Here is a 25231-nt window from a genome sequence, read left to right as displayed (position 1 = left end):
ATTAGAAGACAAAGAAGAAAATGAACTTTATCATTGTGATTAATGTTTTTTTTTTCTTTTTTAAAATTTAGTAAACAAAACCTGTGAGATACAAGCTTTAGAAGAGCAGATTAATGAAGGAGAGTGGGAAAAGAGACTTCAGAAGCTAGGCAGGTGAAGGGAAATCATGAGAATTCTGTGTTACAAAAGCTAAAAGGAAGAGAGGTCAGGTAAAACGGTCACTTTCTTGAGAGCAGTTTCAATGGATTAGTTTGGTAGAAGCTGAATTACAGTGGATTGAGACTTGAAGAGGAAGTGTTAAAAAAAAAAATCAGCTATGAACACAGCCACAGGTAGAATCCTTATCTTTTGACTTTAGCTATTGTTCTTTCTATTACAGCATTCTGCCGCTCAGCATTAAAAATACTTTTGGTACAGTTTTTACAAATGAATGTTTTCAGGTTACCAACCACAAGAAGCAAATTGCCTGTTTGATGTCAGATTTCTCTAAAATTGAGCTAAAATTGAGAAATTCATCATGTCAAATAAACTGCATACAAAAATATAGGAACAATATTGAAGTTGCTTCTTTTTTGAGTTTTCACACATAAGCCAGGAGGACTTACAGTCCAGAAAATCTAAGTGAAGTGCTTCATACTATGTTGGTCATATTAGTACATGATTTTCACCAGTCATTTTGCCCCATGTTACAGACTGTGGCTTTCAGCAAGGTGGGAAATTGATGCCCTTTTAAAAAAAAATTGTTCCCTTTTAGATGTGCATACCAACATATATAATCCAGAATATTGTACCAAATTTATTTAAAAATAATTCCATTCTGTTCATTTTTCTTAAATTTAATTTTTTCAGCGTACCAAGATTCATTGTTTACACACCCCACATAGTGCTTCATGCAATACGTGTCCTCCTTAATACCCATCACCAGACCCTCCCAACTCCCCATCCCCTCCCCTCCAAACCCTCAGTTTGTTTCTCAGAATCCAAAGTCTCTCTGGTTCTTCTTCCCCTCTCCCAACTCACTTCTCTTCTTCATCCAACGTCCTCTATGTTATTCCTTATGCTCCACAAGTAAGTGAAACCATATGATAACCGACTCTCTCTGCTTGACTTATTTCACTCAGCATAATTTCCTCCAGTCCTGTCCATGTTGATACAAAAGTTGGGTATTCATCCTTTCTGATGGAGGCATAATGCTCCATTGTAAATCTATTCATTTTGAAGACAAAACTGACAACAGATGGTTTGATAAACTGTAAATAAATAATTGCATAAAGTTTATTTTTTAATATCATCTACTGAAGGTCATCATAAAAACTGACATATGGAATTAATTTAATTTCAGCCTACACATATACGTTTTTGCTATAGAATCAAAAACGTATTATAAAGTCAAGTCTGGGGATGTTTTTTGGGAGATAGAATATGAGTCATGGGTCACTGTATGTTGTCTTGTTTTTCTGCCTCAGTCTGAAGCACCAGTACTTACAATTTGAAGTCCAGGTTACCATAAGGTTATATAATTTAATAAAATTCCTTGGTAAAGTCAGCTAGACCCCAAGTTTCATTCTGTTCCACAGTTGTCAAACACACTTTAAAATATATATATATCCTGCACTGTATATAACCATCCATATACAACTATAAACATCTATAAGGTTATGTTACTATATCTCTCATAAATTTTATATATATTCATGAAAATTGTTTATTTATATAAAAATACATATTTATTTATATATAATAAATATATATATAAAACTACTGCATCACTAGTTATATAAGCACTGCTATAACCATCTATATATAACTTTAACCATAGCCATATATAACTATCTTCTCAGTGAATTTCATTGTGAAAAAACAAATGTACAAAGCAAAAAAAAAAAAAAAAATTCTGAAAATTCTACTTAATCCATATGATTTTGTAGAGATTGTGATGCTGATGTCCTTTGTGTTGGCTTTTATAAACTCTATAGAGTACTAAATACAAAGTTGCTGGGGTTCAAAGAACTGTGGCTTCTAAACAGTGCCTTAGACACTGAAAGCAATTGAATGTGTGGGTCCTTTCTTTCCACACTGAATGGATTCTAGTCAAATACATTGTAGCATTTAAAAGAAAAATATTATATTTGGAAACAGGACAGTGACATTCCAGGCCCATGACTACCTTCATTGTGGGCCCACCAGTTACTCCTGCTGTGTATCATATCCGTCCCGTATAAAAAGAAGGGGTTACACTAAATCTCTAATATGGTTTTCAGTTCTGTTGTCTTATATTCGATGTTGTAGCTAAATTTTTTACTTCAAAAATATCTTTAGTGCACTAGAAGTATTAATAGTTTTGTATAAATATTGCAGCATAAATTGTTTTAATAAATAAATAAAATAAAAAATAAGTAAAGATTCAGCATGGTTTTGTAAATCAAAGATAGCTTTGGGAAACAAATATTTACCACCCAACATGCTCTTCATGATGTGGGATTTTCATTTTTTTAAAGCAGAGTACACACATCTTTTTCTTTTTTTTTTAATTAAATGGAATTCAGTGTGAATACTTTCTCCTAATGCAAGCTTAAATTATTATACATTTCACACTGCAGTCCTTCCAAAATGCCAATGAATATATTTTATCTATATTTAGTTTCCTTCTTTTTCAAGTTAAGCTGGCTATTGAAAGGTATAATTGGTGAGAAGCCGGACAGTTTTTGTTCATCCAAATTAATGACTTCTATGTCATTGAAATAGAAGTTCTTCCTTTGAACGTTAAATTAATTTGATGGTCATCATTCTTATTATTTAACAATTATAATTCTATTCTTATCTAAGATGTTAAAAAAAAAAGTGTACTGCACATATTATCATCTTTCAACAAGGTATGACATTTCAAAATTTTGGTCTCTTTCACAATATAAACCAATAAGATAGAGTTAAGAACTAAAGAAACTTCCATTTTTATGTATGTGTCTGTATAGAATTGAAAGACACTTACCCATGCAGTAGGAACATAGAAGTCACATAGCTATTGCTCTCTCATGATCCCTGCCTTTGTTTGTTGTATCTGCATTTGCATTGATCCAAAGTGAATGTAAAGGAAAGATTCTCTCTTCCAGTAGTTTTCAGTCTGATTAAGTAGTTGCTTGCTATCTATGGCTACTACTTGTACAGGTTTTACTTCTGTATCTGTGTCATTATGTGTATTTTAAAGGTAGAATTACATGACAGAACCATGGGTCAGATTTGAGTGGAGTCAGCCTTGGATTCAGATATCAGTTTTGACAATGACCAGCTTTCTGAACTTGGGCACTTTATCCTGTTACATTTCTCTTTCATTATATTTAGTTCAATATAAGCAATAATACTTAGCAGAGAAAATATTTTTGGATGATTAAGTACTGTATGGTGCTCTCCTAATATGTTTAGTAGGATATGCATGATCTGTTTTTCCTTTACTATTCTTCAGTATGGTCCTACAGCATGAAGGCAGTGACTCGTAGCTGTTTTCATATTGTTTTTAACTATGCTTATTAGAATGAACATTTCAAGATGGGACAATCATTAGGAGAAATCATTGTTCTCATAAGGGTAACTAACTGCTAGGTGCAAAAAATCTACTTCTGTGATAGGGAGACTCCATTGCCCATAATGAAAGTAGATTCTTTAGAATTTTTTTTTTCCTAAGAGAAGCATTAAATTAGAACTCAACCACAGAGTTCGAAGTAGTAGGTATGAAGTTAAAGTGGGTCAAAAGATAAAAAGTTACTCAACAGATTTGCTCATAGAAAATATTCTTTTACTCCTTTTAGTCTCTCAGGTCCTTCCAATTTCAGTTGAGCTAAAGGAATGAAAAACTCAGTCCTTGACAAGGGAAGCTTTTCCACAGGAACTTCCCACTGAAAACCTGGTTTTGATCGAGGTGTAAAAGAAAGGCCTTTTGTAATAAAAGCCACTTGAATTCTAGATTGATTTCATAGTCAGTTTTAATGAATATTTTCAATTACATGAAGACTATTAAGAATCCCTTAATGTATACATACTATTTCAAATTAATTACTTATCACCATTAATTTATTCATTCATTTATCTATCTAAAAATATTTATTGAGCTCATGCTGTCTGCCAGGTACTGCTCTAATTCACACAGGTAATTAACAAAGTCCTGTCTTTATGGAGCTAACATTCTGGTTGGAAATGGAGAATAAACAAACCAGTAGAAATATAGCATGCCAGATGATAAGAGCTATGACTTCCAGTCATTCCATTTCAATGGAAATTTTCATGCATCTTTTTCTCCAAACTTAAAACTTCACTATTTTCATTTTCTCTTCTCCTAGCAGCACTTGATCTTCTGTTTTGACTAAACCTGCCTGAGAACTTAGTCTTTGGGCCTCTTCTCTTTTCCAAATTTTTCCTATCTCATACCTAGATTAGATGACATATAAATGCTAAGAACTCCAAAGAGGTATATCTAACCCATGCCCTCTTTGCTGAACTTCAGGTTCCTATATACCATGACTACTTAACATCTCCAGTAGGACTACCAAAAGGTCGCTCAAAGAAGGAATGATAGTTTTCTCCCTCAAATCTGTTCTTCCTCATATCCTTTTCCAGATCAATAAATCTAGTCAGAAGCAATAATCTGATACAGATGCTAGACTATATAGGGTCATAAATCCCTTCCTACAGATGAGGCCCAAGAAATGTAATTGGTTTTGCTTAGGTTATACAGTGTGACAGGGTAGGTTAGAAGTCAATTTCTCTGTCTCATAGAATTATAGAATACCAAAAAGGAAAAAGGCACTAGTAATCATGTAGGCCACTTCTCTATTACAGAAGAGAACAAAGGTCTGTGGAATTTAAGAAACTAAGAGATTGTGATAGAACTGGTTTAATGTACACACACACACACACACACACATAAATCTTCTTAAATCAATAATTAGCAGTGCAAAGGTGAAAAGACACATGAGAGACACGTGTAAAAATTGCAGCAGAGAGCAGTCAAGTCCAGACAAAATTGACAGGGAAGATTTCACCAAGGAAGTGGATGGAACTGTCTTGAAAGACCTACAATATTTTTCTAGGCTGGAGTGCGAGGCCGTGAGGGCACTCCAGGAGAAACCCTCAGATACTTGACTTCTCTGCGACATTTGAGAATGTTGTGGATTTGCTTCACCTTGACATTCTTTTCATTCTTATGCATGATACCACAGTTTCCTTCCCCATCTGAAATGCTATATTTCATTCTTAAGGCAGTACTTTAACACTCTTAGTTTGTTTTCCCAAGTGAGGTGAAATTCTAGAGAATGTGTAAACAAATCAAAATCCCTGAAATCTGAATCTACTAAATCATATAACTAGTCTAAATCCTACTGCCATGAGCTGCACAGCATGTTACACCATATGGTGAATAAAATAGTTTGATTCAAAGATAAACATTATTTTTTGAACAAAAGAAACCTTTCTCCATTCCCCTTACTATTTTCAAGTGTAACTTTGTTAAATCTAATGTTGAGCAGATACTTTTTAGATTTGTAAACATTTTGTTTTCTCTAAGCTAATAACGAGGTTGTTTTCTGATGCTTCCATATAAACGTTGAGGTTGTAAGGAAAAGTCATAGGATCATTATTGCACCATCTGTTCCAGCTGGTTTTGTTTTAGTCACGTGCTTTTCAGTGTTCTTACTGAGCTATCAACAAACTGCCAATTAATTATGAAAACCTAACACGTTGTCAGAGGTTATAGTACTGAGAAAGTGAGATCATGAGTCAGTATATCATGGGATTGATTACTACTGATTTATAATTTCCAGAACACCTTCTGTGAAGGAGTGAACTTTTAAAGACATAATAATGACATCTTTGGATCCTGTAGCTGAGGAGAAATAAGAAAACGATAATTATTTTCTGAGCGTCTATCAAGAAGTGTCATCTTTTTATTTAGATTGCTAATTGATGGCTATCTAATTGGATTCAATTATTTTTCTTACTAATATCTTAATAAAGAAAATCTTGCAAGGTAGTCATTCACAGAAGATAAATGAAGAAGCTTGTCTTAGTTTTTTGTCTTATCTAACACTTACTGCTGAGCTCAATGCCTATCTGCAATAGAAATCAGGGTTCTCCCCAGCCCCCCAAAAGTAGCTGATCTTTTTAAAAAAGATTTAACTAATTAATTAATTAATTAATCTGAGAGAGAGTAGAGAAGGGGCAGAGGGAGAAGAAAAGATAGAGAATCTCTGCACCTAGTGCAGAGCTGACTCAGGGCTCTATCTCATGACCCTGAGATCTTGACCTGAGCCAAAACCAGGAGTCAGATGTTCAACTGACCAAGTCACCCAGGTGCCCTGGTATCTGACTTTTAATATCAGTTATTTCATTTTTTTCTGTGACACCAAATAAATTACTCCATTTGTCTTAATAGCTTTTGATGAGATAAAAAGTATGTATTTTTATTATTATATTTTAAGTTTTTGTAAAACTTTGTATTAATAAGAAATTTTAGTCATGAAAATATAAGATTATCAATGAAAAAATTAATCATGGCTAATAATATGAGAAGTAGATGAAAATGGTATAAATAAGTTGTATAATACACTGAAGATTTGCATGTTGACTTGTTACCAACTTTTTGTAAAATTTCGTAAAGCAGACGTTCCTAGCCTATTGTTTTTTGGCAGAAAAAAATACTTCAAGAGATTATTGATCTAATTATCATTATGTGGAAGTTTTCTCACTCAAAATTTGTGAGATTTTTTTTTGGTCATCTATTAAAATTAAGTAATTGTTTATTTAATCTATATTTTATAGTATATGAAATATTTTTAGCTGTGTGGAATATATGTGTGTGTGAATGTGTGTGTGTGGTGGGTGAGAGAGTGAGAGAGGAAGAGAGAGAGAAGACAGAAAAATAAAAACCCTTAAATGAGGAGCTTAAGAAATTTATGACCCAACCTTTACCCTGTCATAATGAGACAAGGTTGTTGCCATGCCTCTTTCCTACCTTTCCTGTTTGACAACTGAAGGAACATAGTATTCAGAACCCCTAATAAAATATCCCTTCAGCTAAGTTGGTCCGGTTTGCTTTATTCTTGGGCTCTATCTTAGATTTAAAATATTCCATCCAGTTGTCTTATAAACAAATATTTACCTCTGAGAGAAGTATTAGACTATACATCAAAATGACAGCAAAGGGATGGATTGCAAATGAAATTATTTAGTTTTCTGGTTCAGTTTCAGATGTTTTGTAGTGGTCGTGAAATAGGAATTGCATTCAATATTGTCAGAATGCAAGAAAACACAATCTTTTTTTTTTTTTTTTTTTGCTCTTGAATGCAGGATGACATTCACTTATGCATTCATTTATTGAGTGTCTAGTAGGTACCAGGCAATATGCTAGGCCCAGATGCTATAATGCTGAGAAAAACCAATCACCAGATCCCTGTATTCATGAAGTTTGAAGAAGAGAGATATATAATGTAGTGAAGAAGTCCACCATTATTTAAATAATCATATTAATGATGTATAATTACAAATGGTTGTTCTGAAATGAAGGAAGACTGATCTATGAGCATGAGTAACTAAGAAATGTTGCTCGAGCTTGATATTATGGGAAAGGTTCTTAAGAGATATGTCTGATATGTGAAGGTCTTTGGGAGATAAATGGGGTGGGAAAAGGTATACTTCCAGTAGAAGAAAGTAAGGTACAAAAGTCTCATAGTGAGAATGGACCAAGTTCAGAGAATTAAATGAAACTCAGTGTGGCTGGAGAGCAGTTCTCTAGAAGAGAAAAACATTCAGAGCCTAGATTTTGCAATTGCAGGATAGATCAAGGATTTTGGTTTTTATCTTAAGGGTAAATGAGTATATCCTAAAGTTATTAACAAGGGCAATGAAGTCATCATATTTGCCTTTGACATGACCATGTGAGCTATTGCATAGGGAATGATTCAGGGTGCATAAGCATGAATGGGGATGGCCAGTAAGGTTGTGCTTGGGGCAGTTTAGGGGAGATGTGGTGGTGATAGTGTGAACTCAGGTTTTGACAGTAGACTGGAAAGAAACTGATTCTAAGAGATACATTTTGAAGGCAGAACTAACAGAGCTTAGGGATGAGTTTAGTATGAAAGTTAAGGGAGTCAAAGGTGTCTCTTCATTTCTGGCTTGACTAAATGGGCAAACGAGAATCTGGGAAAGGGTGACTTTATGTGAGGCTTGTATACCATGAACTGTTTTGAAATATACATGTAGCTGACTCTTCTAATCTGGAGTTTGGATGAGAAGCAATGATGCAAAATTTCTCTCTGCTATCCCAAACTACAGCATTCTTGTGTATTCTTTCATAAAAAAAAAAAAAAAAAAAAAAAAAGCATAGAAAGAAGCAATTACCATTAATTTATATGGAAAATTTTTGAGTGTTCTCAGACCTCCCTCTTAGGCTTTTCTGATACCTTAGGACACCTCTTACTACTGGATGCCAAAATAAATCCAGATAAAACACAGATGCTCACAGGCACAGTTCAAAATCCTGGTAGCTTGGTGCTGGGATGCTGAGGGTAGTTCTGTCTGGGAAGGAGCTTGGCAGGGCAACACTCTCTACTCCACCCTCCGGAGGAATGCTGCTTCTGGGCTCACTTCAAAACAAATGCTGAGCACTATTTTTTCTTCTCATCTTTTTGTTTGTTTGTTTGTTTGTTTGTTTTTGTGAAAACAAAAATCCTTTTCAGATTTCTTTTGGGTAGTAAAAACAGGTACTGCTAGTGTAGTTGTTCCTTAAAAACAAAGTGGTCTAAAAGCATGAGGTAGCTGTAATTAAAATGATAGATGATGTTGAAATGTCTGGCTGGATGGAGGGAGCAGGTAAGTGGCTAAGAATGAAATTTGGTAAGCTATACTATTTAATAGTGAAGCAAAGGAGTGGGATGAAGCTATGCAAGGACTGAGAAATTTTCATAAATTCTAGAGAAACAGAAGAGAGGGGTGTCTTAAACACCAAGTAAAGTGACCATTTCTTGAAACAAAGAAATATTACTTTGGTTTTTTTTCAATTAACATATAATGCATTATTTGTTTCGGGAATACAGATCTGTGAATCATCAGTCTTACCAAAGAAATGTTACTTTGATAGAGTGATAGAGATAGAAACATGCTTGAGTGAACTAGTTTTGGAAATTAGCTAGAAGGATATACACAACTCTTTCAGAATATTCAGGAAGTAGAGGAGAGAAATTATCTTAAAACCTGGGCGATTTGAGCATCTTTAAAGATGGAAGTTAATAACTGGGTGGGGACATTTAGACAACAGTAACTATCAGGTTTAATTAATTGGTTAAGATTCTCAAGAAGTCAGATATACAGAACAGGGGGAGAAAGAGCTTCTTTATTGTCACAATAGGGACAAAGATGTGCCGGTGAAAGTGATAAAATGGGATATGGTTTAATTCAAAGCATAGATTTATTTTTTGGAAGAGGGCTTAGAGTTTATATAATAAATTCATGCCATTTTACAATTACTCTGGTATATTTAAAGATAAAGAGCAGTGGACAGACTCACACGGCTTTTAGTTTAAAATACTTATTAAGAAAATTTTAGGAAAATATTCTTTTAGCTAGTATTGGGAAAATGTATTTATAACTCAGTATAACCCTCTGCCTTATTTTTGTTGTACCTCAGTTTATTAAGTACCTACCATAGAAGACCACCTTGTCAAACTCTTACCAGCCATTGCTAGTGAATTATAATAGCTATAGTTTTATTAAGTGTTATTCATCGAATGTACTCAAAAACAAGTTCAAGATTTATAAGTATGTTGATAATTGTAGTCTATATGGATGCTTAGAAATTTAGCCATGGCTTAAGGTTTTGTTTTTTGTTTTTTGTTTTTTCATTTTCTTTCAACTTAATTTTAAAATATTTTTTTTAAAGGTTTTATTTATTTGAGAGAGAGAGAATGAGAGAGAGAGAGCATGAGAAGTGGGAGGGTCAGAGGGAGAAGCAGACTCCCTGCCGAGCAGGGAGCCAGATGCAGGACTCATGATCCCAGGACTCCAGGATCATGACCTGAGCCAAAGGCAGTCGCTTAACCAAATGAGCCACTCAGGCATCCCCAACTTCATTTTAATTAATTCTCCTCCATACCTTTTGATTGGTATTTATATCTCCATGTATTTAATGTTGTGTAAGGCTGTGTGAGTGAACAAAACAGTGTTTATTTGTTTGTTATGATCAAGGGTATCATAATCTTTTTTTGGAGATGCTTACCTATTATGGATTCAGTTGGCAATTGCCTACAAGTTTTGATTAGATCTGTGGAGATTTCTATGCACTATTGAATACTTCTTGAAGAATTTTTTCAATATATAAAACATTTTCTCATTACTTCCAATGCTAATTTTCACAGGTGAGAACCAATGAGAATGTTTAAGTGCTGGTCAGCAGTTTTGGTTCTTGGATTCATTTTTCTGGAGTCAGAAGGAAGGCCAACCAAAGAAGCAGGATATGGCCTTCAATCCTACCAACCTCTAATCAGATTGCGACACAAGGTACAGTCAGCATTCTGAATTTGCTCACAGTGCCTAGCAATTATGAACTAAACTATTAGGTGTCTGCTTTATTATTCACTTAGGAGCACTTATTGCAGTATATGCCTTCAGAATATAATTTCTGTATAAAAATGCACATTTTAAAACATGAAATTGTAGCAATTAGGAAATTTATAATTTGGGGAATTAAATATTTCTTAAAGTATAGAGATGGCTCATTGAAAAAAATCATTTAAATTTACATTAAGTCATGGTAATAGTGACATAAAAATAAGTAAATATGTTAAGACCCTATCAGCTAGACAGATTAGATAGTTTCTGTTATTCCCATATTAAATTTAGAACTTTTTAAACTAAAACATTGTTATGCTTTTTAATTTGAAGTAAAAGTAAACAAAAAAGATGTCTATACCATCTGGAGTTAGATAGGCTGGTAAAGAAATTAATATTTATGGAAATCATTAAATGTTTTAATTTCATAAAAAATCATAATTTTACATTTTTAATATTGAGGAAATACTTCACTTTCTTATGTTAAATATTTTCAAGTATAAAATAAATAGGCTTTAGGGATACTATAAATTACATAATGTATTTACATTAATTAAGCTTGTACTTTTATTTTAATAATAGGGCAACTTTAATACTAAAGTAGCTGTTTATTCAATCAAATTAAAAGTTTATAATACATTTTGATTTTCATTCAAAGTAGGAATCAAAACAAAAAATGACATATTAATTATGGAGAAAATATATATCTTAAAATTTCTTATTTGTCTTAAAAAAAACTTGAAATAAATATAAGTACAGTTGGCCCCTCAACAATATTAAGTGTTAGGGATGCTGGCCCCTGCATAGTTGAAAATCCATACATAACTTTTTTTTTTTTTTTTTAAGATTTTGTTTATTTATTTGACAGAGAGAGAGTGAGAAAGCACAAGCCGGGGGGTGTCAGGCAGAGGCAGAGGGAGAAGCAGGCTCTCCATTGAGCAGAGAGTCAACATGGGTCTAGATCCCAGGACCCTGGGATCATGACCTGATCTGAAGGCAAGTGCTTAACACACTGAGCCACACATAACTTTTGACCCCCAATTCTTAAATATTAATAGCTTACTATTGAGTGAATCCTTACTGATAATATAAACAGTTAATGAACACATATTTTGTGCGTTATGTGTATTATATAGTATATTCTCACAATAGAGTAAGCAAGAGAAAAGAAAATGCTAATGAAAATTATAAGGAGGAAAAATACAGTTACAGTAAAGTACCATATTAATTTTAAAAATTGTGTGTAAGTGGGTCATTCAGTTCAGACCTGTGTTGTACACATACATGTATAATACACATGTATTTACATTGCATCTGTACACATTGCATATATTTTGCTGAAAATCTTTCACATTCTAATGTTTTGATAAAATCACTAATCTTGACTGGAATTTTTATGTGCCAGATCATAGGGTAGGCTCTTAAATGTACTATTTTATTTAATCTCCAAAATAGTATTATAAAGATGTACCTTTTTCATTTGATATATGAAAAGTCGCAATTTTTAGAAATGTTAAGGGATTTTATGAATGCCTACATTTATGAAGTATATTAATTGACTAAGGTAACATGCAGTATAGTTTTGGTAGCCAGAAAAAAATAAAATAAGTAAAATATTGAAACATACTTCAATTACAAAAATCATTCTTGAAATTTAGTCACATGTAAATCTAAGTAAGTTTCTGGATAAATGCAGCTGGAGAATTGACCTTGTTTCACTATCTTTCCAATTATCATTTGTGTCCCCTACCTCATAGACTAACAATTAGTTTTATCCTACTCCAAAGCATAGAGATAAGAACTCATTTATGAACATTCTCAAAACATATTACTAATACAATATATTGGCTCATTTTGTTGCATACCAGTGAAGATGCATTCTGTGCTGTTTGTCTACCCTAAGTTATGAATCTTGAGGTCAGGAACTATGCCTTTCTAATCCTTTCATTCCTGATGCTGTGAACATAATAGATAAGGTTTAATTGTGTCCGTGGCAGAAAAATGATGGCAGAATGTGTAGTTATGCAGTTTTTATTATTCTCCTGCTAAATATAATACCACAGCTTTTTATGTGTCAGTGTACATTTATAAACAAACTATTTTAAATTAAATTTGGATGTTGAAGATAAATTTTCATGCATTGCTGTGAGATTTAGTAAACCTTTATTTTTTTAATATTTTAGAAGATTTTATTTATTTATTTGACAGAGAGAGATCACAAGTAGGCAGAGAGAGAGAGAGGAGGAAGCAGGCTCCCTGCTGAGCAGAAAGCCCGATGCGGGGTTCGATGTGGGGCTCCATCCCAGTACCCTGGGATCATGACCTGAGCCGAAGGCAGAGGCTTTAACTCCCTGAGGCACCCAGGTGCCCCTTTAGTAAACCTTTAAAGAAAAGAAACAACATAATGAATTAAGCCTATTTTAGAAACACTAATAATCACCAAAAATGATCGAATTTAATTCCCAATCTTTTCCATCTCGGTGGCTCTTACCTCTAAATAGTTAAACGTAATACATGATTACTGGTATTTAAAAGCAGAGAGGTAGAATGTTAGTAATACCTAACTACTAAATGATTTAAGACAGAGGTAAAATTAAGCTATTAAAGTCATTTGTGAAAGTGTGTGTGTGAAAACTTGTATTTGACAGGAGCAAAGAAGTACCCACAGTTGTACAGTCCCTGTCAAACCTCACCAAGTACTTTCTGCTCACTAGCAACATCCCCATGCAACTGGGCTCATATGCAACGTTATTGGTGAAACCTCCCCAAACCGTAATTAAAAATAGAACAGTCACAGACATTGCTTATCTCCCTTTTGAAATATGTTTTCACAATTTGTCATGGTTATGAGATATATATATATATATGTGTGTGTGTGTGTGATTTGTTTATTTGTTTTTTGGATGGTTCCTTCCTTCCTTCCATTATAATGTGAACTACTACTCATCTTGCTATACCATAACACCTAGAATTGTGTTTGGCCCATAGTCAACACTTCATAAATACATATGGAATTAATGATTCCATCTGCTGACTAGAATAAACTGAAATCATATATATATCTGATATATATATTATAGAGTTTATTATATTACATAGTTTATTATAATGAATAATACATTAATTAGGTATAATTTGTTCTGTTTATGAGAGTAAAATCAACAGAACAATATGTAATAACATATTTAAAGTAAATTATTTTAATATCATTACAAAGATAAATTCCCTATTCTTTGTTATTTTTTAACCTTCAGTTTCATTGAAATTGCAAACAATATGTCTAAATTTCTGTAAGACTTAGGGAATGGATAAGAAGATTTTCTATTCGGATTAAATTCCACTGTTTTGAATATATTTATTGACTAGAAAACAATAAAATAATATAAATAATATATATGATACATCTTGATATATACTAGCTATTTTCCACATTTTTCCCAGAGAGGTGTCAGGACTTTGGGTATGAACAAATACACGTTTAGAACTCATGTTTACCGGGCGCCTGCATGGCTCAGTGGGTTGAGCCGCTGCCTTCGGCTGGGGTCATGATCTCAGGTCCTGGGATCGAGTTCCGCATCGGGCTCTCTGCTCGGCAGGGAGCCTGCTTCCTCCTCTCTCTCTGCCTGCCTCTCTGCCTACTTGTGATCTCTCTCTGTCAAATAAATAAATAAATAATCTTAAAAAAAAAAGAACTCATGTTTACCAAATATTTGCATGCCAACTGTGTAATGAATCCTCTCTGGGGACCAAAAAGTGAAATGTGGTTTATTTGTCAGATTACATAGAAATGTTGTAGATTTAAATGTAAATATATATGTACATATTTATATCACTTACAACTCAGGTATACATAAATGTGACTGAAAACATGTTTGCATCATAAATATGAATATCATATACATCCATCATGTTAATTATAGAAATTGTAATTATAGTCCACAGTATATCTGAAGGAGTTGATCATGTGTTTCACTTTTGTGTTTATCCAACAGGCATTTATGGAATATCAAATGTAGGAATGTAGCAGCTTTATTTTATACATTAGGTCTTTTAATTATTGAATATTCCTAAGTGCTTTTATGGTTTTTCCATAGATGAGGAAACTGGAGTTCACAAATATATAGTAATTTTTAATGCCATGTATCTAGAAAGTTAGAGAAAGGATTTAGGATTTAAGATAAAGTACTTTTTAAAAAAATATTTTATTTGGGGCGCCTGGGTGGCTCAGTGGGTTGGGCCGCTGCCTTCGGCTCAGGTCATGATCTCAGGGTCCTGGGATTGAGTCCCGCATCAGGCTCTCTGCTCAGCAGGGAGCCTGCTTCCTCCTCTCTCTCTCTCTGCCTACTTGTGATCTCTCTCTGTCAAATAAATAAATAAAATCTTTTTAAAAAAATTTTATTTATTTAGTTGACAAATTATTTTGAATTAAATTTGGATGTTGAAGATAAATTATGCATTGCTGTGAGATTTAATAAACCTTTTTTTTTAATTTTTTAAAAGATTTTATTTACTTGACAGACAGAGATCACAAGTAGGCAGAGAGGCAGGCAGAGAGAGAGGAGGAAGCAGGCTCCTTGGGGAGTAGAGAGCCTGATGCAGGACTTGATCCCAGGACCCTGGGATCATGACCTGAGCCAAAGGCAGAGGCTTTAACCCACTGAGCCACCCAGGAGCCCCAAGAGACTAAATACTGAATGCAGAGTATGCAGTGAGAACTTTTCATAGTAATTTAACCTATGTACCATATATTTCCTATTCTCCCCGTGTTTTTATCACATGTAGGAAGATGGGATTCTATGTCTCTTTGTGGTTGGATTGAACTATGTGTCTAGTTGTGGACAATGAGTTAAGGGAAGTGCCATGGAATGCATTTGGACTGAATATTTGATCACAATTATAAAATGTTTCTGAACTCTCTTTTTCATCTAGCATTAAAAACAGCATCTGTTCAAGGTAGTGATTGCTTAATCATCCCAAGTTTCTAAATAACTAGGATTAGTAAAACACCCTGGCAATTAGTGATTGTCTTGAAATGTGAAATGAGAGGGAGAAAACAAAACAAAACAAAACAAAATACTTTTGTTTTAAACCACTGAGATTGGAAGTTATTAACTCCACATTGACTGTAGCCCATCCTCGCCAATAAAGACAGAAGTAGAACTCAGACTCACATCACCTCATCAGAAATCCTGGGCTCCTTCTCTGTGCCATCTTGGCTTCGTGTTTCATTTCCACTCTTCAGATTTTTCTTACCCTCTTTCTCTACTTCTATTTGTCTCTACTACTTGTTGGGTCATAATGGCCCATCACAATGTAACTTCCTGTTGTATTTACAACACTGCAATAGGCATGTCCTAACATTCTAGCGCATTGTCCCATACTCTGATTGATTGGCTATGAATTCTGTTAGAAACAGGATTATGTACATAATATATATCTTACTTCACTTTTCTCACATCACACCCATCATACTGCTGCATTGTTTGCTGCTGATGATAATCAAAGTCAGGCCTGAAAAATGTTATGAAGACAATAGGAGTGTTCTTACGTACATCTATCTAGTGGGACCACTTAGAGACCTTAAAATTCTTACAACTTTATGTGACCAGGGAATGCTATGTCCATTTTATGGTACAAAGCTACCCCTGCAAACCTCAAGTATCCTGTGATTCCTTTACCTTCTGAATCAAAATGTTTGTCTATGAGAGTAGATACTGTGCAAATGGGCAAAGAGTTGTCATAGCTTAATAAGTCCAGAGAGTGTTGCTATGCCCCATTGTACAGTATAATTCAAAGACATCATTTGTGGGAGATGATTTTTGACTTTTGGTATAAAAGAATGATAGCTGTGGATTGGTGAAGAGTGGCAGAAGAGAACTCTAGGGAAAGAGAGAAACATTAAACAATACATCAAAACCATGACCACTTAGAGCCTGGAAACCTTCAGGCAAACCCAAGAGCATTATTTCCTGACTGAGGAAAAATTGTACCCTTCTATCTGAAACCTCTGACTGCTTGCAGCATGTTCAATAGAAGGCCCTTAACATGTTAATATATTTTTGTGGAGGTCGGGAAGCAATCTGGCACACTATCTAAGAGCAAAAATGATGGCGATGAAGGGAGAGAAAGATTACTGGTCAAATAATTAAATATTAAAGACAGTACTGACTAATATATATGTTGATATATGTATCCCATATTCATCATAATGGTTGAATATTATTAATAAATCTCAGATTTTTTTCTAATCAAGGAAGTTATGTTTGAAAAATCAGAACGTTTTTGAAATTTTATTTCTGAAAAATGGGATTCTGATATTAATCGAGCTAGTTCCCACAGCCTAGTTTCCACAAGGCAGGATAAATAGGACAAGGTTCCACCAGCACATACCACCAGGAATGTTACATGATCTCTGAGCCGAAGGACACCAGCTTTACTGCATGGGCCATGAGCCTGCCTGTTCTTTGCACCCAAGGAAGACATTATCTCTGTACTAGACAGTAAGCATGTGAATGGAGATACAATCTCTCTCTTCTAAGGTTGTAAAGACACTTGCTCTTCTCTCTAGAGAGAGATATTATCTCTGAGTTTCAAGGAAGTTTTTTAAACAAAAGCCTTGAACAAATAGTCCAGAGCAAATGGCAATCAGTGTCTCGGTTCCTGAGGCCTCAGAACTATGAGGCACCATCAGGGTTTCCTGATACACATGGAGAGGACCACCTTTAACAGGAGGTGAGAGTTGCCGTCAGGTATATCTATCTAAGGCCCGAATTAAAGCTGTGTGTGCTTCAAAGTTGATTGGTACACTAAACACATGGTACATGGTTATAGCTTCATCCTACTTTTTGCCTGGTTAACCTTGTCTTTTCTGGAACTTGAAGGGGAAAAAATATTTTGCTCGCCTTTGGATGTGTTGCATGCATATTTATTCCTTCAAACCAGGGGGAATTTGATAAACTGGGGGAAATTGGCATGCAATGGACTGAATTATTTTGCTTAACAAAAATAAGTAAACAAAGGGATATATCTGCTTTCTAAAATTCTTAAGATGAAGACCTACTACAGAAAATTGTCATTTGATCTCTTCAAGAACTAAGTCTCAAAGCAGAACTATTATTATTGTTTTGTAGGGTGGTGTGCAGGAAGGATGCTCCCTTACACTTCTCTGACTCTACATTAAACTGCTGTTGTAAAGATTTAACAGTTGCTATCGCTTGAAAAAATAGAGCTACTTTCCTTTGAAGATTTAAAGTCTTGAAATATTAAAAATGTGATGTTTTAGTATTCTACTTACACCCATTCACAAAGTGTAATAAAGTATACAAATAAAGTCAAATTTATATAGTACATTAAAGCCAAGCTTGTCGGGATTTCAGAAAACTCTACTTATGTGTCACCCTTGGGCACATATCATGCTTTCTACTATCCTAGTATGGATTTTCAAGTGATTTGGGTTACAGTGCTTCCTTTTATCCAATGCCATAATTTAAAAAGATTACCTCGATAGTTAAAAAGAAGCTTTACCCCTGTTTTTCTGAACATTGACCAACCTACGTTGATCAAGAAACACCAGAATAGTAGGACCTAGGTGCTATGAAATAAATTTGTCATTATTTGTTCATTTTCTTTAGATTGAGTTCCAAAGCTTCCTTATCTTTAGATCTAGTTGTCTTTTCTCACCATTTTTGTCGAAAGGATGTTGGCTACATCCTATTAGTTTGCTAGAAAAACAAACTATTAACACACCTTCATTATCTTCTAATTAAGCACATTATGTTACCTCTTATCTAAAAAATAAAATAAATAAAATATAGGTATGTTGTTTTAACAGAGTTCAGTGTGGCTATCCTAAACTGTCGATGTAGGGAAAAAGGTTGTGAGTTAGCAGGTGAATAAAGTAAAAATACATTTATCTAATCATTAATATTTATGTATTGCAAGCTAGCATTTGCATTTACTACCTCAATGTGTAAATTAATTATAAGTTGTTTTGTACATCTTTAATTATTAAAATTCTATTGTGAATTCAATTAGCAAAGCTGTGTATTATAAATGAAAGGGAATATCCTGATTTATGAGCTTGACATTCAGCATGTCTAAACGATAAACTCCCTATGGTATATGAGCCACAATTGGAAAGTGTGGTATTATTTTTAACTAATATTACTTACTGGTTATTTTGGGCATCAGTTCCCTGTATATGAGCTGAGAGTTAGGTTTTTAGAATTATATGATAGTAGAAAATACTCATTCCATATATATATAATACAGACAAGAAAGCTGAGGGCCTGGGAGGCAAAGTTCTTCATTGAAGTTCATACAGCTGGGTGTTGCTCAGCTAAGATTAAAACCCGGGTTTCCGATCATCCAAAACAGTTCCATTTTCCTTTAACACACTGCCCCCGTAAATTAACATGTTTCTTCGAGTCCAGTTTTTTATCAGCGAAAACATGCATTCACTCATTAGTTCAACAAGTATCTCTTAAGTAGCTGCTACACACAAGAGACTGAACAAAATGATTCAAATTAAATTCTTAAGTACATATGTTGGTTTGTCTGTGATTATTGGTGAAGTAAACATCTCAAATGAACTGACTGAAAATACAATAAAAGACCTTATTTAGTACCCAGCAAGGGGACCAGCCTTCAGGGACAAGCAGAGTTTGCTCCATAGGGTCTAGTCTACAGGGGAATAAATGGGGGTGACTATGCATATTTGCCAGATGAGGTAGTGGGAAAAACTTGCTTGGTTAAGATGTTGAACTAGTCACCAGGCTGTCTGAAAGTGATTGCGAATTTATCAGTTGTGTGGGTTAAACAAACAGCCCATTCAGATATGGGGCCGTCAATCGTTACACTAACAATTGGTAGAAATAATGAACAAAAAACAAATGTTTATTTTCAACATTCTGTCCAAAGTTTGCTTACATATATTATAAGAAATGCTGGCATTGTGGTTTTGTTTTCTCTTGAGGTAGAGGCCTCTTTCTCAGTTTTTTTCTCAATTTTAATAGGCTTTTCCCTCAAAAAAAATTCCTTTTTTATTTATTTTTATATTTTAGTGTGTTATATTAGTTACGGGTGTACAGCATAGTGATTCAACAACTCTATATGTTATGCTACACTGACCACTATTTTTAGAGCAGTTTTAGGGTAACAACCATTTTGAGCCGAGAGTTTAGAGGACCTATATTCCTCTTGTCACCACACCTGTACATCCCTTCCCCCACTATCAAAAATTTGCAGGATATTTTGCCAATGAGCTTTAAAATCTTTTATAAAGACCTCACAGAAACAAGAGTTGTGCCAATGCTGAAACAGATAATTAAACAAATACAACAACATAAAGTTTTAAGGTATATTATTTAAAGTAATATAAATGCTTCTCCTCATTGTGTAAAGGTACAGAAAATTTTTGAAGGGAATTATATATCCCTTATGTTTTAGTTTTCCCAAATTTTGGAATAAAATTTTAAGCATACAGCAAATTTCAATGGACTATATAATGAATACCCATGTAACCATAACCTAGATAAATATTTTATTATGCTTGGTTCTCGCATATATATGTGTTTGTTTGTGTGTATCTCCATCCCTCTTATTTATCTATCCTACTTTTTATTCATATCAAATTATATTATAGACATTAAGCTTTTCTTTCTTAAATATTTTGGTACATATCATTAAATTAGATTTAAATATTTATTTAGAGGTTTTTGGTTTTTTGGTTTTTTTTTGAGATACATTTCATATTCAATGGAAAGGCCCAATCTTAAACCTTTATTTGAATTTTGACAAATGTGTATACTTCCCCCATAAACATCAAAATACAATTGTATCAAGATATTGAAAGTCATCACCACCCCCTGCCAAAAGTTGCCTCATGTCTCTTCCCTGTCAATCTCTGACTCCCTCATTCACTTTGAGCCAACAATGTCCTGATATTATTTACCATAGTATATTTCGGTTTGGAAGTTTCATGTACATAGGATCATGCCATACATGCAGATTTGTGTAATATTTGTTTCACTAAAAACAATGTTATTGATATTAATATATGTTATTGTTTCTCAATAGTGCATTCCCTTTTATTGCTGAGTAACATTTTATCATATGAATGTATCACAGTATTTTGTTTTATTTTTAAATCAATTTCCTGTGGATAAAACCGGGTTGGAAGTCTTATGAATGAAGTGTCCATCAACATTCTTGTACAAGTCTTTTCGGTTATATATTTTCATTTTCTTTGGGTTAATAGTATTAGTGGATTGCTGGTTTGTAAGTTTGGTATTCTTTCCTTTAAAAAGAAATCCCCATGGAGCACCTGGGAGGCTCACTGGGTCTAGCTCTTGATTTTGGCTCAGGTCATGATCTCAGGGATTGGACTACCTCGGGCTCCACACTCAGTGGGGAGTCTGCTTGAGGATTCTTTCTCCCTCTGTACCTCCCTCTACATGTTCTCTCTCTCTCTCTCAAATAAATAAATACATCTTTAAAAAAGAAGAGAAAAGAAACCATCAGAACTTCTTCTAAACAAGATGCATAATTTTACATTCTCAACAGAAATGTATAAAATTTCCAGCTACTTTACATTTATGCAACTTTTGCTGTTTTCTGTTTTTAATTTTAGCCATTCTGGAGTGGTATTTATTGTAGTTCTAATACAATTTTTTTTTAATTCAAATTTTTTTGGTGACTGGTGGTGACATTGAGAATTTTTTCATTTGTGTACTACTCATAAATTTTGTTTATGGGGTGTCCAGAATTGTCTGCTGTTTTTTATAACTTTGTTTTTGTTTTTATTTTACTGTCATTCAAATGCTTTATATTTCCTCAATACTTCAAAAATATGTGATTATTTTATGGAAATATTTATATCACTGTTAAATTTTAAACTACATATAGCCACTATTGGAGTCTTTAGTGTGATTACATTAAAAAAATGTGAAGACAATTAAAAAAAGTCTTCCTCTGAACAGAGTTATAAATGTTTAACTAAACAAATAATAATAATAATAATCAAAAGCTATAACAACACAAATTAGATGTGGCTAAAATAATGCTATATTTTATTACAATGCACCTTAAGATATACATAGATATACTTTTAAAATTATGTATATTTAGGATTATATATTATATAATTATATATTAATATAGAACATATTTATAATTTAAAATATCACATTTATTTCACTCATGTTTCATTTTTAACAAATTTAGAAACTTATCTATTGCAGTTAGTTTGTGAGCCACTTAATTTAATCAGTCACACCCAATTCAAAATCTAAAAAAATATTTTCCTAGTATATCGTCTCTATAACTCAATTCTGTGATATTAACAATATGTAAACCAGAAATGGCAGAATTAACATTGACAAGAAGAAATTAAAACTCCAGTTGGGAAAAGAAAGAATAAAAGGACATATAAATACTGTAATGAGAAAATATCTCCTGCTTTATCACATTATATTAGAATTTTACCAAGTCTTAAAAATAAAGTGCTATTTCATCTTTGAAGAATAAGAAACAAAGGATATTTAATCCTACTGGGTTCTACATTCCTGTCAGTACCACAGATATGTAGCAGGTGTTAATATAGCTTCAATAATACATCACTAATTGTACCAATTCTGTCTCATCATGTGAATATTGTTAATTTTTTTATTTTTGTATTTATTATTTAAACTTAATTTGGATTTATAGATGTTTAAGAATATATATGATTAAATTTTATAACTTTTTTCAAGTTTTTTATTTAAATTCCAGTTAACATACAGTGTATTATCAGTTTCAGGTGTGCAATATAGTGATTCAGCAATTCCATGTAACACCTGGTACTCATCAGTACTCCCCTTAATCCCCATCATCTGTTTAACCCATCCCCCCTGCAAACCTCCCCTCCAGCAATCCTCAGTTTATTCTCTATAATCAAGAGTTGTTTTTTGTTATTCCTCTCTTTCCCTCCCCCATTCATTTTTTTGTTTCTTAAATTCCACATATGAGTGAAATCATATGGTATTATCTTTCTATGACTGACTTACTTTGCTTAGCATAATACTCTAGCTCCATCCATGTCTTTGCAAATGGCAAGATTTAAATCTTTTTCATGGATACTAATATTCCACTGTGTGTGTGTGTATGTGTGTGTGTGTGTGTGTACATAGGTGTACATATATATAACCATATTGTTTTCCAGAGTCGCTGCACCAGTTTGCATTCCCACCAACAATGCAGGACAGTTCCCTTTTCTCCACATCCTTGTTAACCCTTGTTTGTTGTGTTGGTTTTAGCTCTTCTGACAGTTGTGAGTTGCTATACCATTGTAGTTTTGATTTTTATTTCCCCGACGATCACTGATGTTGAACATCTTTTCATGTGTATGTTGGCCATCTGTCTTCTTTGGAGGATGTCAATTTATGTCTTCTCTTCATTTTTAAATTGAATTATTTGTTTTTTGGGTGTTGAGTTTTAAAGATTTTATTTATTTATTTGACAGAGATCACAAGTAGGCAGAGAGGCAGGCAGAGAGAGAGGGAAGAGGAAACAGGCTCCCTGCTGAGCAGAGAGCCCGATGTGGGGCTTGATCCCAGGACCCTGAGATCATGACCTGAGCAGAAGGCAGAGGCTTTAACCCACTGAGCCACCCAGGTGCCCCGGGTGTTGAGTCTTATAAATTCTTCATATATTTTGGATACTAACCCTTTATTAGATACATTATTTGCAAATGTCTTCTCCCATTCCAGTTGCCTTTCAGTTTTGCTGATTATTTCCTTCATTGTAAAAAAAGCTTTTTATTTTGATGTAGTCCCAATAGTTCATTTTTGCTTTTGTTTCCCTTGCCTCAGGAGACATATCTAGAAAGAAGTTTCTATGGCCAGTGTCAAAGAGGTTACTGCCTGTGTTCTGCCCTAGGATTTTTATGGCTTCAGGTCTCACATGTAGGTCTTTAATCCATTTTTAATTGATTTGGGTGTATGGTATAAGAAAATGTTCCAGTTTCATTCTTTTGCATGTTGCTGTCCAGTTTTTCCAGGATTATTTATTTATTTATTTATAAAAAGATTTTATTTATTTATTTTGACAGGGAGAGATCACAAGTAGGCAGAGAGGCAGGCAGAGAGAGGGGGGAGCAGTCTTCCCGCTGAGCCGAGAGCCCGATGTGGGGCTCCATCTTAGGACCCTGAGACCATGACCAGAGCCGAAGGCAGAGGCTTAACCCCCTGAGCCCCAGATGCCCCAAGGAATCATTTATTTTTTGAAGATACTGTTTATCATTGGATTTTCTTTCCTGCTTTTTCAAAGATTAATGGATGATACAGTTGTAGGTTCATTTCTGGGTTTTCTATTCTGTTCCATCAATCTATAGGTCTGTTTTTGTTCTATACCATTTTGTTCACTACAGGTTTATAATGTAACTTGAAGTCTGGAATTGTGATGCCTCCAGTTTTGTTTTTCTTTTTCAAGGATACCTTGGCTATTCAGTCTTTGTGGTTCCATACAAATTTGAGGATACTTGTTCTAGTTATGTGGAAATGTTGTTGGTATTTTGATAGGGATTACATTAAATGTATAGATTACTTTGGGTAGTATTGACCTTTTAACAATATGTGTTCTTCCAATATATGACTATGGAATGTTTCTCCATTTCTTTGTGTCCTCTTCAATTTCTTTCATCAGTTTGATAGATTTCAGAATACAAGTCTTTCACCTCTTTGATTATGTTTATCCCTATGTATCTTATTGTTTTTGGTACAATTGTAAATGTGATCCATTTCTCAATTTCTCTTTCTGCTGCTTTGTTATTGGAATAGAGAAATGCAACCAATTTCTATATGTTGATTTTGTATCCTGCGGCTATACTGTTGTTTTTCAGTTCTAGAAGTTTTCTGGTGGAATCTTCTGGGTTTTCTACATAGAGTATCATGTCATCTGCAGCTAGTGAGTTTGACTTCTTCTTTGCTGATATGGATGCCTAATGTCCATGGAATTATTTCTTTCCTTTGAATGGAGAACATGTATTAATCAGGTATTAGAGGTACTACGGGAAAGAGAATGTAGACATCTCTGAGTGACTGTACCAGATTACTAGTTTCCATTCCATTTTATGCTTAGCTTATGGTTACAAGGATATGATCAAGAGATAACACATGAAAATGGAAGGCAAGCAGAGGTTGAACAGAAAGCCCTCCTTATTCTACTCCCTTTTCACCTAGAACATTTCTGATTAATTTTTATACTTATTTTGAGTTATAAACAGTTTCATTTGGATAAAATATGCTTGTTGAATTATAAAAATTATATATTGAAATGGATAGTCTTAATTATCTAGTGATTTTGTGAATTATGGTTTCAAGTGTTTTAGCTAGTTCCAGAGCTCAATTTTTTTTTAAGATTTATTTATTTATTTGAGAGGGAGAGAAGGAGAGCAGAGAGGAGAGGTGGGGAAAGGCAGAGAAAGAATCTCCAGCTGACTCCCTGGTGAACACAGAGCTTGATGCAGTGCTCAATCCCATGACCCTGAGATCATGACCGAGCTGAAATCTAGAGTCAGATACGTTACATAGACTGAGCTTCCTATGTGCCCCCCTAAACTCAAATTTATCCCCCAAGGATGAAGATGAACTAAACCAAATATGTT

The 25231-nt window shown here is 33.9% G+C and overlaps 1 protein-coding gene across 2 annotated transcripts in view; it reads left to right on the top strand.

Moving 5' to 3' along the window:
• The window catches only part of FSTL5 (follistatin like 5), a 763963-nt gene that overhangs the window by 36570 nt on the left and 702162 nt on the right, over window positions 1-25231 (top strand). For both annotated transcript variants that reach the window (XM_059174403.1, XM_059174392.1), the window contains exon 2: window positions 10398-10539. In XM_059174403.1, coding sequence (XP_059030386.1) covers window positions 10408-10539 — 132 coding nt within the window. In that variant the 5' untranslated portion in view covers window positions 10398-10407. The remainder of the gene's footprint in view (window positions 1-10397; window positions 10540-25231) is intronic.

This window comes from Mustela lutreola, chromosome 1, assembly GCF_030435805.1.
Source record: "Mustela lutreola isolate mMusLut2 chromosome 1, mMusLut2.pri, whole genome shotgun sequence".
NCBI classification, from domain to species: Eukaryota; Metazoa; Chordata; class Mammalia; order Carnivora; family Mustelidae; genus Mustela; species Mustela lutreola.
The sequence above is the reverse complement of the archived record's forward strand: the minus strand, read 5'-3'. Positions and strand labels throughout refer to the sequence as shown.